Source organism: Neodiprion lecontei, chromosome 3, assembly GCF_021901455.1.
Source record: "Neodiprion lecontei isolate iyNeoLeco1 chromosome 3, iyNeoLeco1.1, whole genome shotgun sequence".
Taxonomy (NCBI): domain Eukaryota; kingdom Metazoa; phylum Arthropoda; class Insecta; order Hymenoptera; family Diprionidae; genus Neodiprion; species Neodiprion lecontei.
In genome coordinates this window covers 38962959-38979312 of record NC_060262.1, presented here as the reverse complement: position 1 = coordinate 38979312, position 16354 = coordinate 38962959, and the positions used below count along the sequence as shown (strand labels likewise).

Here is a 16354-nt window from a genome sequence, read left to right as displayed (position 1 = left end):
GGACAAAACATTGATCGCATAGGTATTTAAATACACACACAATCGCCCATCTGAAAATGATTGGAGGTGATTTTCTGTACTTCAAAACGTGTAGATCTAGTAAAACCTCAACTTTTCATTTTCTCGGTGATTATAATAACCTCCGTTTTTTCTCTGAAAACAGGGAAACGGGTAGTTGAAAAAAAAAACAGCGAACGCATCGGTCAACTCACAATTAAAAAGCCTTTTTTCATTGGATTGCAGGAACTGGACACACGGATAATCATCGCAAGCTTCTCCCCGGTCTTGGCACCCCGAGTTTTCTGCGAGGTAAGCAAAGACGGAACTCAGAATATAACAAAACCCTCAACCCTTAATAACTCGGACTCTCCTAATGGAAAGACTACCAAATAAACTTCAGATGAAACAAAAACGTACACTTGACCCGGGAATCTCGGTGCAGGGGATTAAAGAAGAGCTACCGTCGACTCGCAATTAGCCTCCTGGCCGAGACATCGAGGGATCGAGAATTCAAAAAGACCCGGATCGAAAGAACGAACCTGTAAAGATCGCTGATCCCGAGGGAGTCTTCTCCAGTTGTTGCCGAGACGCCGAGCTTTCAGTTCCTATTAATCTTTCAGATTCAAAGTCCGAGTGAAGTTCAGTCTGCAGCCCGATGTACAGGGTTGGGGGTCGGGCTTTTGAAAGAAGGGATTTTCGAGAGCCTCTCAGAGCCTCTTAAATGAATTTAAAACGCCGTGGCTGCAGCGCTCAAAACCACGTCCATTTCCTCTTCGCTTAGCCACGTGGCGGTAATATTTCATCTTCACCGGTGCAAATTATGCTACGTCGACACGTTTTCAAGCGACTTTTACTTTGCTAAGCACGTCGTGTTATTGTGGGCATAAGTTATGTATCGCCCCGTAAGCACACTTCACCATATACCTGTACGTGTAGTCCTCTGTGCGGTAGAGTAAAGTGGCAAACTTTCCTCGGGTGTAATTAATGCTGTGAAAACCGTGGAACCGAAATGCTTGAAACTTATAACCGACTCGCCTGTATTCCCGGTGCGAAGTTCAACTTTATAACGATCGTCGGGCTATTTTTCATTGGAACTGTTCGTAAAGTTGCGCAATTCGAACACGAGTTTCCGGCATTTCCGAAAATCTATCAAAGCCAAATAGCAGGGTTCGATTTTCTTCGACTCGTCGGGAACATCTTCGCGGTCATCTTTGAAATCCTAGTCTTATTTTCACCCTCCTCGAATATTCGTCGACCAGTCAAGTCCGCAAGTCTGGTAATGAACGACGTTTAAAAGCCTCGAATCGGGGACGGAATTGTTTCCGAAATCCGGGTCGTCTGCTTTCCGGTAACAGAAGTTTCGCATCCTCTGTATGAAAACCAGTTTCAGGCGAGGAGTTTGACGCTAAGTAAGTCCTGCGGTTCGAACTACACGAAATACCCTGTCGAGGAGTTTCGCCAGGCTTGAATAGTCCTGCAGGATATTTTACACTCTGAGTTGTTGCCGACATTCGCTGTACATCATAAGTTCGGTAGTCGGGTGGTTGAAATTCGCTTTTGAGGGTGCAAAAAGGTGCCGAAAATCTCTCGCGATGTTTTTCGCGAGTTCGATCAACTCGGCTCAAAATTTTCCCGTTTGCACGCGCCCCGTGAAAAAGTCCGACGAACAAAAGCTCCCGAGAAACATCTGCTGCGGTTTAGACGCCTCGAGGCTTTCTGCATTCTTCGGATCTTCACCCGACCCCAGAGCTTTTGCTGAGAATTCGCGAGACACGGGAGGGTTCTTTTCGATTGACAGATTTAAGTGTATTTCGCGGGGAAAAACGATCTTGTTTTTTACTCCTACTTGCAGTCTTCGTAATCGCGTCGTCTGTTACTTCAACGCTTGTACGAAAATAAATGGACATCGACTTCGTCGATCGCTTGAATATGGAACAGCTATTTCCACTACTTTGCGGCTTAAGAGTCGCTGTCCCTGGCAGTGATCAGTTGAACGGTTCCTTCGCCACGAAAAACAATTCGGTTTCCATTCTTCCTTTGCTATCGTTATTCTTCAGACCCTTGGCAGTCGAAAATAGGCGCGTTACGCGTAGTAAAATCGGGGTGCGAATCTGCGGAGCAGAAAATTCGGAAAGAAATATTCTACACCATTGCAATAACTCTCTAGGTTGTTTATGTCCGTCCATCAGACTTGTTCGTAGGTAGAATATTTTTAACAGATAGTTAAAACGTTCCGCAAAATTCGTTCTCGCCTGAAAACTAACGATTCAATTTCAACGTCCGAATTAGAGTATTTTCCAAAAAACCAACAGGGAAAACGCAGTTATTTTAATTTTCATGCCGTTGCCTTTCACATCGCAACGCAAACAAATTCCCTGCACGGGATATTAGTATCGATTGATTTTCTTCTAACATTTTTATTCCCTCTCTTTTCTCTCGTTCAAACAATATTTTCTGTTTACCGAGTTCCCGTCCCGGAGAAGAAAGAAAAAAACGAATGAAAACAAAAAGTGCGAGAAATGAACGTCGGCCGGATTCGTAAGGAGATTTTATTACTTCGCGGGGAAGTTTCATAACATTTGTTGCAAAGTGATAATATAACTGTCATATGTTTAACTTGCGTAAATAGAATATTGTTTTTCCCTGATTGTGAGCGAGATTTTTTTTCAACCATATAAAATTCGAGTTTATCGTTAAGAAGAAAAAAATTCCTGTCACCAAATTCAACCGACGCAACAACGCTTTCGCCTCTAGTATATTCTTCGATGAAAGTATTTCCCTTTGAAGGTACGTTCCTTATAATTACATAACCGGGATGGTTCTAGTCGACGCTCGGTATAATATCAGCTTTTCAACGGCTCTGATGAGATTTCGTAATTAGTCGAGAGAACCTCGGTGAAGGAGGTGGGCGATATCTAACAGGAGGTGACGTCACTGGAGTTTGAGTCAATTTATTGCTGGGATAATAATTGTTTGATAATTGCATCGTGATGGCTGCAGATCGGATCTTTTTTGACGCGGCGTTCCTCCGCCAAACGCTTTCTTAACCGGTTGTTTACTCGAAGTCTCGAACCATTTTTTTACATGGCACAAAGGCTGCCTCCTTGGGCAGAGAAATACGAAACTCGCACTCCTAATTGCCTTTATTACCTTTATGCCCTCAGCCGATGCTCTTATGCTGCGAAAACCGCCCGCGGTTACGTTCATTAACTTGGTTGTTCGGAATATATGAGCGCATGGGCTGCCGTTATTATACGAGGGACCAGCCAGGTTCGATATTGCTCGGGGCGAACCATCGTCGCGAAATCTCGGCGTTTAGAGAGGTGAGAACGCCCTCCGAAAGTAGACGCTTTTTTCTTCTTCACTTGTCACCGACTCTTGAGGAAATTTTCCATCGTTTTTTTCGATTTCAATGTAACAATTTTAACGTCCTACGGAGATTTAAAGAATTCTGAAACCTTCGTAAACAAATTTGTTGAAAAATTTATTCCCCTTACTCGATCTCGGCAAAGAATTTCCCTGAGATTTTATTCTAATCATCAATATTGTCAATGCGAATGGTTGTTATTCGGAGCTGCAGCTTGAAACACGTTTATGCATTCTTATCGAGGTTTCCCAAACAAAGGAATATCGATCTTTCGATATTGTCGTTCGGTCTGGAGAATTCAAGATACGGGGGATGAAAACTAAAGTTGTGTTAGTGTAACTCCCCTTGAAGCAAGTCTAGGTATTTCGATGTAAAAAAATATAGTGTGTAAATACTGATAATAATATTCCGGTATTTACGTTGAATATTCCAGAGATATTTGCGAGGTTGATTCGTTTCGCGGTTTCACTGACTTCGCCAATTTTCTCGTTTCATTGAATTCTGATGAATGAATCGAATATCGCTTCATTGGAATTCTAATTTATGCCGCTTCAGTCGGGTTAAAAACGCTGCCAAATCGAATAAGCTTAGCCCGACTTTCTACCGCGTTATAACGCCCCAATTTCGCCGTCGATCTTATCTCGAGGAATTTCTCTTTCAATAAATGAAGATTGATTTTCAATTGTATGTATATCTATATACATATATATATATATATATTATATTTCCATATCTTTATAAACACTCGGATACTATACGCGTAGTTAATTTCCTCGTAGCAGACTCATAGAACAAGCGTATTCATGGGAAGGTGGAAAAGGAAAATAATTACCTGCCAGGTTCAGTAATCCGAGATAAACTGCAAAAGTGCAAACTCCGCGAGCTACTAAATACGCTCGCCGTTTCTTTGGCCCTGGAAGGCACTCGAACGTTGTGAAAATGGTAAAAATCAAGCGCAAATCCGTTTGGTGGATGGAGTTTCCCGAGCCATTCGATTCCCGGAAGCCAACTCTTCTTACTGTGCAACTGAATAAGTGCCATCCACCAGATCCACCCACGATTCGGCATTTACGAAACTCAATGCTCTTCGCAACTAGGAAGAATACGGGCCGATATTTGAGGATTGTCATTTCGTAACATTGGCGGAGGAATTTTATTTCTTCAGGATTTAATTTTTACCGGGGATAATCAAATATGATTCAACGCTTTTCTTCCGCGTTGGATTTTTCGCTGCTTTTCTTTCCGTGTTACACTTATATTTTTAGCGGATTTTTATCTCGGTTTTAATTACTCCTCTATCAAAAGCTATACATCACATTTCATAGGAATTTTATACCAGCCTCAACGTACGCTGTCAGGATTATTTGTAACCATGATTACTCCAAGCTAATAATTACTCCACGTGATTAGAAGGTTTCACTGTCATTTTATAGGAATATAGACGTAATTAGCTTGAAAATATAAAATGGCTTATAAATTCGCGTAGCCTCAATGCGATTCTTTCATGTCTTTTCACCCCACGAAGCACAGGCGTGAAGGCCAGACGTGATTGGTTTGGAAAATGTGGTACACACATATCGGAGATTCGGTGCCGCACGAATACCGCCTGCATATAATCCCTGCAGCTTCGAAATTGTGAAATATTTTTTAACGCCATTTCAAATGAAACGAAGTGGGCTACGTAAACGTGAAACCGTATATCAATGTTTATTTATCGCGTTGGTTTTTCAATTGGTCGCAGTCGCGTTGATAGCGAGTACGTGATACATACGGTATGCAAATATAATCATTTTAAAAACCTCCGGGTGTCACCGAACCAACGAATGCACTCCGACATACATTCATCGTGCTGCAGACGATACACTTTTCGCGAGATTCTAACCCACGCGACAGTCTAGCTTTAAATTCAAGCTGTTCCTTTGAATAGATCCGCGATTTCTCGTTTTATATTACACATACACGTTTGTCGTATCCTTCGTTCAGGATAATATTTACAAAAGATGGTGCGGGATATGGAAACGTGAGATGCGTAAGTCGGATATGTTAAGTATGTGTATTATACACCGTAAGCGGCGCCGTGTGTAATTTTCAGTCATTTGGAACGCCTCGCGCACTTTGAATTTTTACGGTAAAAAACTAGGTATGCAACATGTCTCGAAGACATGCCCAGTTTCACTTCAAATTCAAAAATGCAGCTCGGAATACTTTGCCTGCAGCTATTGCAAAGTATAATATGCTACGGTAAAATAAGAACTTTGGTGGTCAAGGTTAACAAGTGATTTACTCTCACTGATCTTCGAAAATCATTTTTTATGGTGAAATTCAAGGTTCGACACTGGTCCAAATTATCCACAAGACTTTCTCGAGAGCCTTGAAATTGCGTTAGGATTCCCTATATTACTTTCAATTAATTTAACTGTAAAAATTTTTCAGTCAGGTTTCAAAAACATTATAATCAGACCAAAAACGTCAAGGATTAATCATTTTCAAGGTTCTAATTATAAAATCCTTCCCAAAACTGTTCGTATCTTAGCTCGTGTAATTCTCATTTTCTCAGATCAATCATCAAATCACACAGTAAGAACGTCGTGTTAAATTCGTGTTCACGATCCTGTAAACATTTTTTCTCCTTCTTCTCAAACTCTTGATTCTTACTACAATTATTTCGATACCCCCATAAAAGCCCCAAAAAAAATCGAAATACATCCTTCGGGAAATCCTGACGATTTTCAGGCACACGACCTCGTTCCTCATCCTACCACCGGTGCAACCAAACTTCTCTTAACTCGTCTCGTTTCAGGCCTGGAAGCTGGGGATGCACGGTGGCGACTACGCCTGGATTCTTCCAGGGGACGCCGTCGACCTTTCCGGGGTGACAGGAGAATGGTGGCACACAAGACCCGAGGACTGTTCGTCCTCCGAGTTGGCCTCGACCTTGGACGGCCTCGTCATCGTCAAGAGCCACACGGTGGTCTTGGGTCCGCGTAAAAGCGACGCCGGCTGGGTAAGGGACCCAATTTGTTTTATATTATTTCCGGGAGATCTCCCGGGGCCAAAAACAGCGGGTGTCTGAATCTCCGGAAAGATCTACGGACGGGTTACCAGCCACTTCGGAGTCTGATTGGCGGGGAATTTAAGCTGAACGAGAAGAGTAAAAAGGCGATCTGTAATTGCGAGATCTATGGGGAGGCGCAGCTGCTAACTGAACCCAACTACCCTCGGATAATTCACGAACTGACAGCGAGCCCGGTTCGGTTCATTTTTTCTAGCACACCGTTCTGCGGTGCTTTATTATTCCGAGATGGGGGAGGTGGTGTCATTAATTGTTACACCTTGCAGCGGTCGATAACGTCGACTGCCTGATTACCGACCTTTGAACCTCAGTGCTCCGAAAAAAGGCCCAACTTTGACGATTTATTTTAGGAGTATGGAAAAAGGAATAGGATTTATTTTCATAGGGTTTGTTTAACACCTATTGAAGTGTGAAAAAAAAACGTCATCGTCATTGGCGGTGACAGAGCCAATCTTTGAAATCGCCTTTTTTTCAATTCCTTTACGGGAGGACGGATTTCTCGCAAGGTATAAGACCTGGCACAAAAACCCAACAAATTTTCGATTCTATATATTGTTGCCTATGGAGGTACGGAGGGATTGGTTCGTTTTGTTTTTTTTTTTTTCTATCAAATTTTGCAGAAATGGTGCACCTTTGAAAAAATTAGTCGATTTTTTGCCAAAAAATAAGCAGTAAATTGTTTACAAGAAGAAAAAAGTTCACATTAAATAAATAAACGGGTAGGCACTTTCTTGGAGAATGTAATTTTGAAGCCACTGTCGAAATTTCAAATCGATCCGTGCAACGGTGTTCAAGTATTCCGTCCTCCTAGTTTGAAAAAAGTGGTTTCGAGAAAAATACGTTTCAAGTTTTACGAGCACTCGGCGCGCGCTCCGAGGTACTGTGGCAATATCGAGAATTGAACCTTTTAACATAAAATTTTCACTATAGAACCAACTGGATATTGTCTTTATGACCCTAAAATATTGTTTAAGCCAACAAAAAAAAAAAAAACATAGAACTTTCCAAAATTTTAGAGCGGTGTTACCCCTTAATCTCGAACACGGCTTCCTAATTCGACTTGTCGTTGAACCTCGATGATCGAAGGGTCCTGCTAGCCGAACCGAGTCTCGAATCTGATCGGATAACATCCGAAGCTCCCGACACGAAGCTTTTCAAGAATTCATCACGTTCAGTCGACGATAATACCCGGGCTTCTGGGTTTCTCGACTATTATTCAGGAGTGGACGAGTCGTGTTGCCTTAAAAATTTCGGGATGCGACGTTGGTGAATTTCTTTTTAAACGATCAAGAATTCTCGGCTATATTTTCCACCCTGCAGTACCGTCCGCAGTTTTAATCACATCCCGTGTTTGTTTCCGTGAAATTCATCAGCAGCGGTTGTGCGGAAACTTTTAACGGGAACACAATGAATGACAAATTAGCACGGTGGCTGCTCGTCGACGGTTACTCTCTAATTTTAATTATTTAATCAACTTGAACAAACGTTTGCCTCCAACTACCACACGTTGGTTAAAAATTTGCCTCAATCCTACGGCTACACGGTCGCGTTTGTTAACGTACACAGGTGGGCGAAACAAAAGTAGCCTGAAATCGATACTCGAGAGTTGAATTATTCACCGATACGCGATACCACTGACTAATGAAAACTCGATTCCGTCGTGGCTGCGGCGAAACCACAATTTGTACGTTTTAACTTCAGGTGCAAATTCGGGGGTATAATTTTTTCACTCTGGAAATTTTATCGGAAATAGGGTCCTGCGATTACGCGGTCGGCTGCCTTTCCAGGATAATCTATCGAAAATGAATACAGAATCGGTCTTACGCACGAGCGACTCTGCGACTTTAACATAAGAATTTTCATACCATTTTCAAGACAATCAAAGGCACGACAAGCGAGGAATTATTTTATCTATACGCAGACGGGTGAGCTGTGTTAAAATCTGATTTTAACACACGTGCGTGTAAACATAAATTTAACGTTTCATTATCGAGATTGGATTTTTTGGTCTTCAGAAAAATCTTCGATGTTAAATTTAGAAAATTTCATCGCGTCTGAGGGTAACGTGAATATTAAACGATGGAAATAATTATCTCGTGTAGACTAATAATAGTTGGACAATTATTATTACTGCCTACAAAGGCAGGTGGTTAATTATAAGACTAACTGCCGTGAACGATCCGCCTGAATCTGTTTAACCATTGCTTTTATACGTGCCTAGTTGTATGAGAGATAGCTTTATTGGAATTAGTGACTTTTGAGATCAAACAATTTACCCCTGGAATCGACTACGCTTAATGAATTGGGAATCGTGCAAGGGTGGCAGACACGACTGTGCATTTGACTGAATGTTTGGCGAACTATGATACATGCATATGTGTAATCAGTGATAACTGCAGAATTAATACGCGATACACGAATCTATTCTGAATCCAGTAATTACTCAATTGGCGTATAAAACCGGTATGCAGCATCGGAGAGTGAATTGCGAGTGCGGAAAGTGCGAATGCGTGTATTTTATCCCTCGCTGTGCAGCTGGAAATTAAAACTTTGCAGTTACGTTTTCGTCACGCACTGTAAATAATAACGAGCTGACAGAGAAAAACAAGAAATTCTGCGTTTTGTTCCAGAGTCGGTGCTAAAAAAATAAACGACGCGTCTCCACCCGACATATGCCAATATGTACAGGTATGTACATGTTTTGTCTCCGCTCCCAGTATTTCGCGGGGAATTTATCGTTGGTAGTTGCAGCTGTGACGGTGGCTGTTTCTATTCCATTTTCCCTCCTGTTCCACTATGCCGTTCGTTATCGCGATTTCGCTGGAAAATCGAATTCACATGATTTTTATTCAGGAATACCGTTTCTCTAACCGGTCTTTGATGTGTTTCGAAAAATCCGCTCTGAGAGACAATTCAAATCAACCGCTGACCGAATGCGAAATCACAAATTCTTTTCAACTTGCAGGCTAAAGCTTATAGAGTGTTCGGGATGTATGATTAAAACCGATATCGGTAGCAGCTTGCCTGGCAGAGATCCACGCCCGCTTTTTATACATTCTCCTCACCCTTTTCCTTTTCCTCTTCCTTTTCCTCTTCCTCTTCCTCTACCTCGAATAATAAATCACGCCAAGATCCTCTTCTCCGCACTCACTTCATTCCATTCAACTGACTGCCTGCTATATCGAAAACCAATGTTACCACCGAAGCGTTCGCGGTGTTCTTAACGAGATTTGACCTAAGCTCCTGACGGACTTTCGACGTCTTTGAACTCCGACGTGGGTGAGCTTTCCACACCCTCTCCAATCCTGCTTTCGTTCACGATTCATCTCAACCTCTGTTATTCTTTTGCCCTCAGAATATTCGGTCCCGAAGAATCTCACGAAAGAGCTACAGGTTATGCGGAAACCGTGAAGTGAAGTTTTGCAAATGTTCGTTGAGTTGAAAGGCGCAAGTTGACAACCTTAGGGTTTCAATTTTTTTTTTTTTTCACTCAACTCGGTTCACATTCCCCTTCAAAGTGGGTCAAAATACGAGTGCGATATTATAAGACGAAGGTCTGAAAGTCTGCAAACTTATTTTCAAGAAGCTTCATTCCGCCCGGCATGAGTTCGGAAATTTGTTACATTGACTGCGCCACCGAGAAGAACCTTGAGAGTTTAACAAATCTTTGTCTGCTGGGTTACATTGTTGCCTGTACGGTAATTTGAGATATTGCACGAGTGTGGAATACACGTTGACTCGGATGTTACGGTATTCGTATGGTGCACAAGATAGGTAGCGTACACCTCGTTGCGGTAGCCCCCGATTCCAACTTCGCGTGTTCCAGATAGATACGTTGAAAAGGCGATATATTATTCTCTCCTATCGTCGAAGGTATAATGACTGAGTACACAGAGTCTGCGCGTATATAGACGCAGACCCAAACGCTTGGCAAAGATGGAAGAGCTTGCCCGATACTCGGTGATGGAAAATTGCACCGCCTGATTTGATTCGAAAGAACCAAGCGGAAAAAAATGATCCCCAATTTGTAATATAATTGAGCAGCCTTCGAAGTCTTCTCATTTTTGCTTCATCCCATTGATTAGAAATCGGAGACGTAATCATAACGTGAAACGTGACAGCCAATCGATTGGCAAAATTTGCACTTATTATACGCCGAATTCCGCGCCCTTCTGAAACGTTGATGAAATGCTAAAATTGGCGTATTTTTTTTTACAGTAATTCTCATTGTAACTGCGCAGAGGTCGCATACAGGACAAAAACTTTTTCAGGCATCGCAGTGATCTTCTTACAACTTCGGTTTTCATTTTGGATTAATAAGCTCCTGGAACGTGATTAAAGGGTGGCACAGCTTGGACGGTCTAAAACCATGCCTATTTTTAGGATTTTTTGTTTTGTCAAAAAAATGAAAACACTTAGAGTCATTTGAGTTTGCGGCATTTATTATTTGTAGTTTCTAGAACAGGTTAGAATTTTTTCATTGAAATAAATGACAAAATGGCGGCGTGGCGCATGGAAGTAGCGAACGACTTCGAACTCGGAGGCTTTTGCGGTTGCGCATCTCCTGACATCACTGTCCAATTTATAACAGATAGAAACATTTTTTCGAGTTCAAAACACATTTTCGGGTTCGAGCTCGTAGCCCAAATATTAAAAAAGAAAGTTTCAAACATATACGATTATGAACAAAAGGTTTAATTTTTTTACCGTGAGGTTGTTGAAAAAATTATATAAAAATATTGAAATTCAAAAATCTAGCCACGAGATCGAATCGATAAACAAATTTTGTCATTCGTTATTTACATGTGCTATGCCGCCATTTTATAATTAATTTCGATGAAAAAATTCTGAAATATTCTCGAAACTATGAATGATAAATCCCTCAAACTCAAATTACTCCGAGTGTTTTTGAATTCTGGAAAAAAAACTTCCAAACATAAGTATGATTCGCCTGCCCCTTAACAAACCGTGTTGTATTTTGATACTTTGTATAGAGTTGCGGGACCGCCGCCTGCAAACGTCGAGCATGTTTCGCTGTTTTGCAGCTTGATAAAGCTCTCTTCGTATTTTATCGCTTTCAGACAACAGCCGAGTTCACCACCGAGCTGGCGGCCAGAGGCGTGACCTTGTCAAGGTACGCCGCGCAGACCTTCGACGCAGTTTGGGCCATGGCCCTCGCCTTGTCCAACGCCGAGAATTACCTTAATCACAGAAACATCAGCATGGCCGAGTACACGCACGGCAGGCGAGACCTTGCGGACCACATTTTGCGCCAGCTCAGCCAGCTTGAATTTATGGGCGTTTCGGTGAGTGAAATGGTATACCGTGCACCAAGGAAGCACACTCGGTCTTTCGAAGCCTAGCGTGAGCTGAAGGCAAATATTGCGAATACGCGAGGCGTAGAAATACTGTGACTCCATGGTGCACACGATGTTTTACATAACCAAAGCGCGTCACGTGTTTTTGCATGAAATTGAGGTTAGGTTCAAGCGTCGTAGAATCTCAAATGCAAATATGATTTATTGATTCAATCGTTCCAGTCTGTTGGAACGATTTCTCGGTGTCAAAAAACCGAAACGTAAAATCTGATTATCGTCCATTTCGAAAAATCGTTCCCAATGTCAGATTCCTCTGCGAATGCGCATGCGCGCAATACGGCCAAGACCACGCTTAACTCCAAGGACGCAGACTCGCAACGCCACCGCCGGCATATTTTGTATTCTTAGGCTTTGTTAGGTTTCGAAGCATGGAGACCAGAGTAAAGGAGTCAAATCTCTATTCGGAACATACGAAAAATTCGCCCTTACAAATTTTTAGATTGCATCCAAAACAGTTTTTAGCATTTTCATGTCGGAATTGTTCTTACTTTTTTTACTTTTTTTACTCTTTTTACATGCCTCGATCTAAATGTATTGCAGAATCACGTTACTTTCATGATTTTGTGATCTATTTTTATCGGGGAGAGAAAAAGCAAGGAAAAAAAAACTCCAATTTGAGGGACACAATGGGTGTGACACCCTCCACTATCGGACTTTCCAGATCCGTATCTACGACCGTGCTCTAATCTCCATGTTTCGAAGATTGCCCGAGCCTGTTTCGCGGGCAGCCGACGGTGGCGCTGCGGGCTGATTCTACATTGCCAACGTAATCGACTCGGCCGAAAAATTAAGCGTCCGGGAATTACTATCCCCGTGTGTACATCTAGGCTTGTTTCTGCCACGAAGCTCCGGGGTTTGTCGGCTTCGGCAGCCTCTCCGCAGTCTTAGCAGAGAAAATTGGCACTCAGGCAACCCTTTGCCGGTCGATCGTCTCGTCCCTGCTCTCTCTCTCGCTTTTACTCACCAAGGGAAAAATCTCAGGTTTAATTTTACCCTACAAATTGAAGTAGATAATTAGTTGTGGGAGACAGCGAACGAAATTGTCTTTGAAATGTTTTGTGCAGATGTTGAAGAGATGGGAAAAAAGAGGTGATCAAAAACTGGTGATTTATTTTCGGTCGTAGGTATTATTAAAAATGTATTTTTGTAAGTATTGGTGGTTTTTTATCTGAATCCCTGCGAAAAATTCCCAGATGTAGGTGCCCACAAAAGTTGAACAATTCAGAAAAATCAAATCTCTTGTTTTCGATGTTTTGTTACACATACGTCAGATAATCGATGCTCCAGAATTCCGAAACGTCGGAAAACAAATTTCACTGAACTATTCAGTCGCTTTTTTTCAATTTTATCATGCAGGTCTGAAAATAAAATCACCGAAAATCTTCGAACGAATACAATTTTCATATAGAAATCAAATGAAATATGATTCGGACTAAAAGTTCGGGTAATGTATACGTGTCTGAAAGTCGAGTTTATGTATTCGTTCATTATTTTGCACAGATATAACGTATCGATCTCAACGTAAGCTGGGATTTCCCCCAAGCGTTATAATATCCAAGCCATTTCGGAAGGTGGATAAAATCATGTTACGTTTTTTTTTTCTCTCTCTCTCTCTTTCTCTACGCCGAAAGAAAGGTAGGAAATTTGAGGGACCAGCTGGGAACGTCAGGACTGTACAAATCACGGCACTCCGAAGCATCAATATCATTTACCATTGACGAAAAAGCAATCACATTAACGCCCTCCAAAGAGGGGAATTTGGTACGATGGTAAAACATTTCGCGGCCGTTATAGCTCGTCTAATGCCTTGAAAGTGTTTGGTAGGTATCCGTCACACTTAGGAACGGTCCAGAGGTCTGACAATGTCACGTTTATGCTGATAGATGCGAAACCGCGCGGAAACGAGAGGGTTCAAGACAAGGTGACTCTGTGGAATCGGCGAGGATGCGGCGAAGGGAAATATGAAGGGTGAAATACGGGGAAAGAGATTGACTCCGGGAGGACAAGGATGGCGAGACAACCCTCCGCAGATTTGGTCGCTGGCTAACGGAGCCAGCTACGCACCATTTGGCACAAAGTGACGAAAACTTCCACCCGAATTCAGGATGGATCAGCCAAGCCGCCTGAATCGAAAGTTAGGATTGTTGTTAATTGCGCTAATGGCAGTGAACACTAGTGAATCAATTCATCTCTGCAATAGGTAATGTAAATGGTTCTGGACAAGCTAGAATAACACAAGCTATAATTAAATGTCAACAATTTGAGAAAAGTTTCTACAAGTTGAACGTTTAAAATGATTGAACACATTGGTGACATTGATACGATTCTAATGTTTCTGGGCTTATTCTACTCGATGGCCAGATTTCCACATGGATTGTCCGATACAGATTCAAGACATTTTGCATTATTAGAGGTAGTGAGGTTTTAACGGCGAAAATACAGTTGTTGCAGTAATTAACGCACTGACACAAATCTATTTTCATCCTATCTGGATATAACTATAAAATGTAAAAAAAAAAAAAAATTGTCGATGATTTCCTGGGAATTTATAAAGTAAACGAAATAGAATCGAAAACTTTGAAATAGGATGAAAAACACCAGATTTCTATAATTCTGAAGCCTGTAATTATTAAAGCTTTTCTCAAACTGTTAACATCTTAGCTTGAATCATTCCGATTTGCTTCTATCCATTCCTGTCGCGAAGTAGGGATGCTTTTTAATTAGTGTTCACTACATCATCGAGGGAAATAACATCACCGGATATGTTCTCTCTGATCCTAACTTTTGATTCGGACAGGCCGATCCATCATTCTTAACTCCGGGACCGAATCGCAGACTGAAATTTAACCATGACGTATGCCACGCGAATCGCACATCGTGACCCAGCTCCGGAAGGTGGAAGGAAGAGAACCTTTGTTTGCCGAAGAAGACTCCGGATGGATGTAGTCCGGGGAATCGGAGGAAAAAGATTTACCTTTGAGCCACAGGGCAAACTTGTTGATTGACGCCCCTGACGTCCGAAGAGCTTGTTGTCGTTAGGCCCCGAAACAAGCAGGGAATAAGCGTGAATATCAGAACTGTTTGGAAAGGTTTCCCTCGTAAACTGGCCGCGGCTTTTACGCCAGTTAGACCAGCTGCAGCGCCCTTATCGGGCCTCGCTTGCCCGGTATAAAAATAAGAACCGAGTAGAGGCAAAATCGCGCAAACAATTTCAAGACCTCATAAAACGAGGTTCATCCACGGTTGGACCCTTGGGATCGTTATTTGCGCCATTTTCTTTCATCCACATTCCAATGCACGGCTTGTATCGGTTGAATTTGGTGCAACCCGTGGATCCACCGACGCTTTCTCATTGCGTGAACAATTTTTTAGACGCCTGGGTTACAAGTCAGCGATGAAAAAGCAGCAGCTCAATTTACTGGAATAATGGCAGATCAGAAGCGAACTAAGTAGCTCATCTCAGAAGCGTAATGGGCTCGTTCATGGCCAGCCGAATACCTTGTCCCAAAGACTGCCGAGGTTGAATGTTCCCTCCTTGGTTCAGGGTCACGCCGTTGTGGTTAATCACGCGTGAATAATTTGTCAAGATTAAGTTGAAACCCGAAGTTTCAGAAACAGCTGAGTTATTGCCGCTGCTAGTTTTTTCGATTTCTGTAACCGATGCGTTCTTCTTATCGATTCCGAGCATATCAGGTATCAACATTTTTCTCCTTCTGTTTCAGGGTCCGGTGTCGTTTAAAGGTGCGGATCGAATCGGCATCTCGGCTTTTTATCAAATGCACGGTAAGCCTCGTTAATCTCTTAAATGTCTTCGTCTTATCAGATGTATTAATCGTTGTGATCGATCGTTCGAAGCTGTTTCACGCAATTGCTGAAAATAGATCGCTGCTATAAATACTCCACCAATAAACTCCTAACCTCCTCATATTTTTCACAACATTAGAGTCACTCGCTTACGAACAATTGTAACGCGGTAATTCTGCATATTTGGCAGCAGGACAATGATCCTGCATTTTGGAAACATTCGTCACGCGCGATGAGCTGCACACTGATAATTCAGCCATGCTTGCAGACCGGCCAGAATGAAAGCAATTGAGGGGCAAACGCAATGCATTGTGGTTGTCCCTGCTTGCGGGATGCGATGCAGCTGCGGTGATGTGACGCTCTCGAAATTCAGAACCGCCATTATCATTATTACGTCATCATTGTTTTGGGCAAATTAAATGAACGTTCCAACTTCCGTCATCTCAAATTTTTCGATAACATTTGACGATTTGACGATAACAACATTTATCCCGATAAATTTTTCACCGCTGATCACGAACTGTTTCCATCCTTGTAGCACATCTGCGATTTAAATTGGGACACCTGCGGTTTGCTATTCACGCGATGAGTAAAGCTTTCAAATATCGCAATCGATTCACTGCCAGTTTTGCTCTCTTTTAGAACTTGTGCAGATTCGTACAACGCTGTCAAAGCTCCTCTCTCCATAATACGTTTGTAATTAATGGGCCAAACGAGATCCCGAGGGGTGCA

General features: G+C 42.2%; 1 protein-coding gene across 4 annotated transcripts in view; it reads left to right on the top strand.

Annotated features, from left to right (window-relative positions):
- The window catches only part of LOC107223296 (gamma-aminobutyric acid type B receptor subunit 2), a 103129-nt gene that overhangs the window by 66728 nt on the left and 20047 nt on the right, over positions 1-16354 (top strand). For all 4 annotated transcript variants that reach the window (XM_046733868.1, XM_046733867.1, XM_046733869.1 and 1 more), the window contains exons 5-8: positions 244-309; positions 6168-6371; positions 11522-11746; positions 15541-15601. In XM_046733868.1, the coding sequence (XP_046589824.1) occupies positions 244-309; positions 6168-6371; positions 11522-11746; positions 15541-15601 (556 nt within the window). The remainder of the gene's footprint in view (positions 1-243; positions 310-6167; positions 6372-11521; positions 11747-15540; positions 15602-16354) is intronic.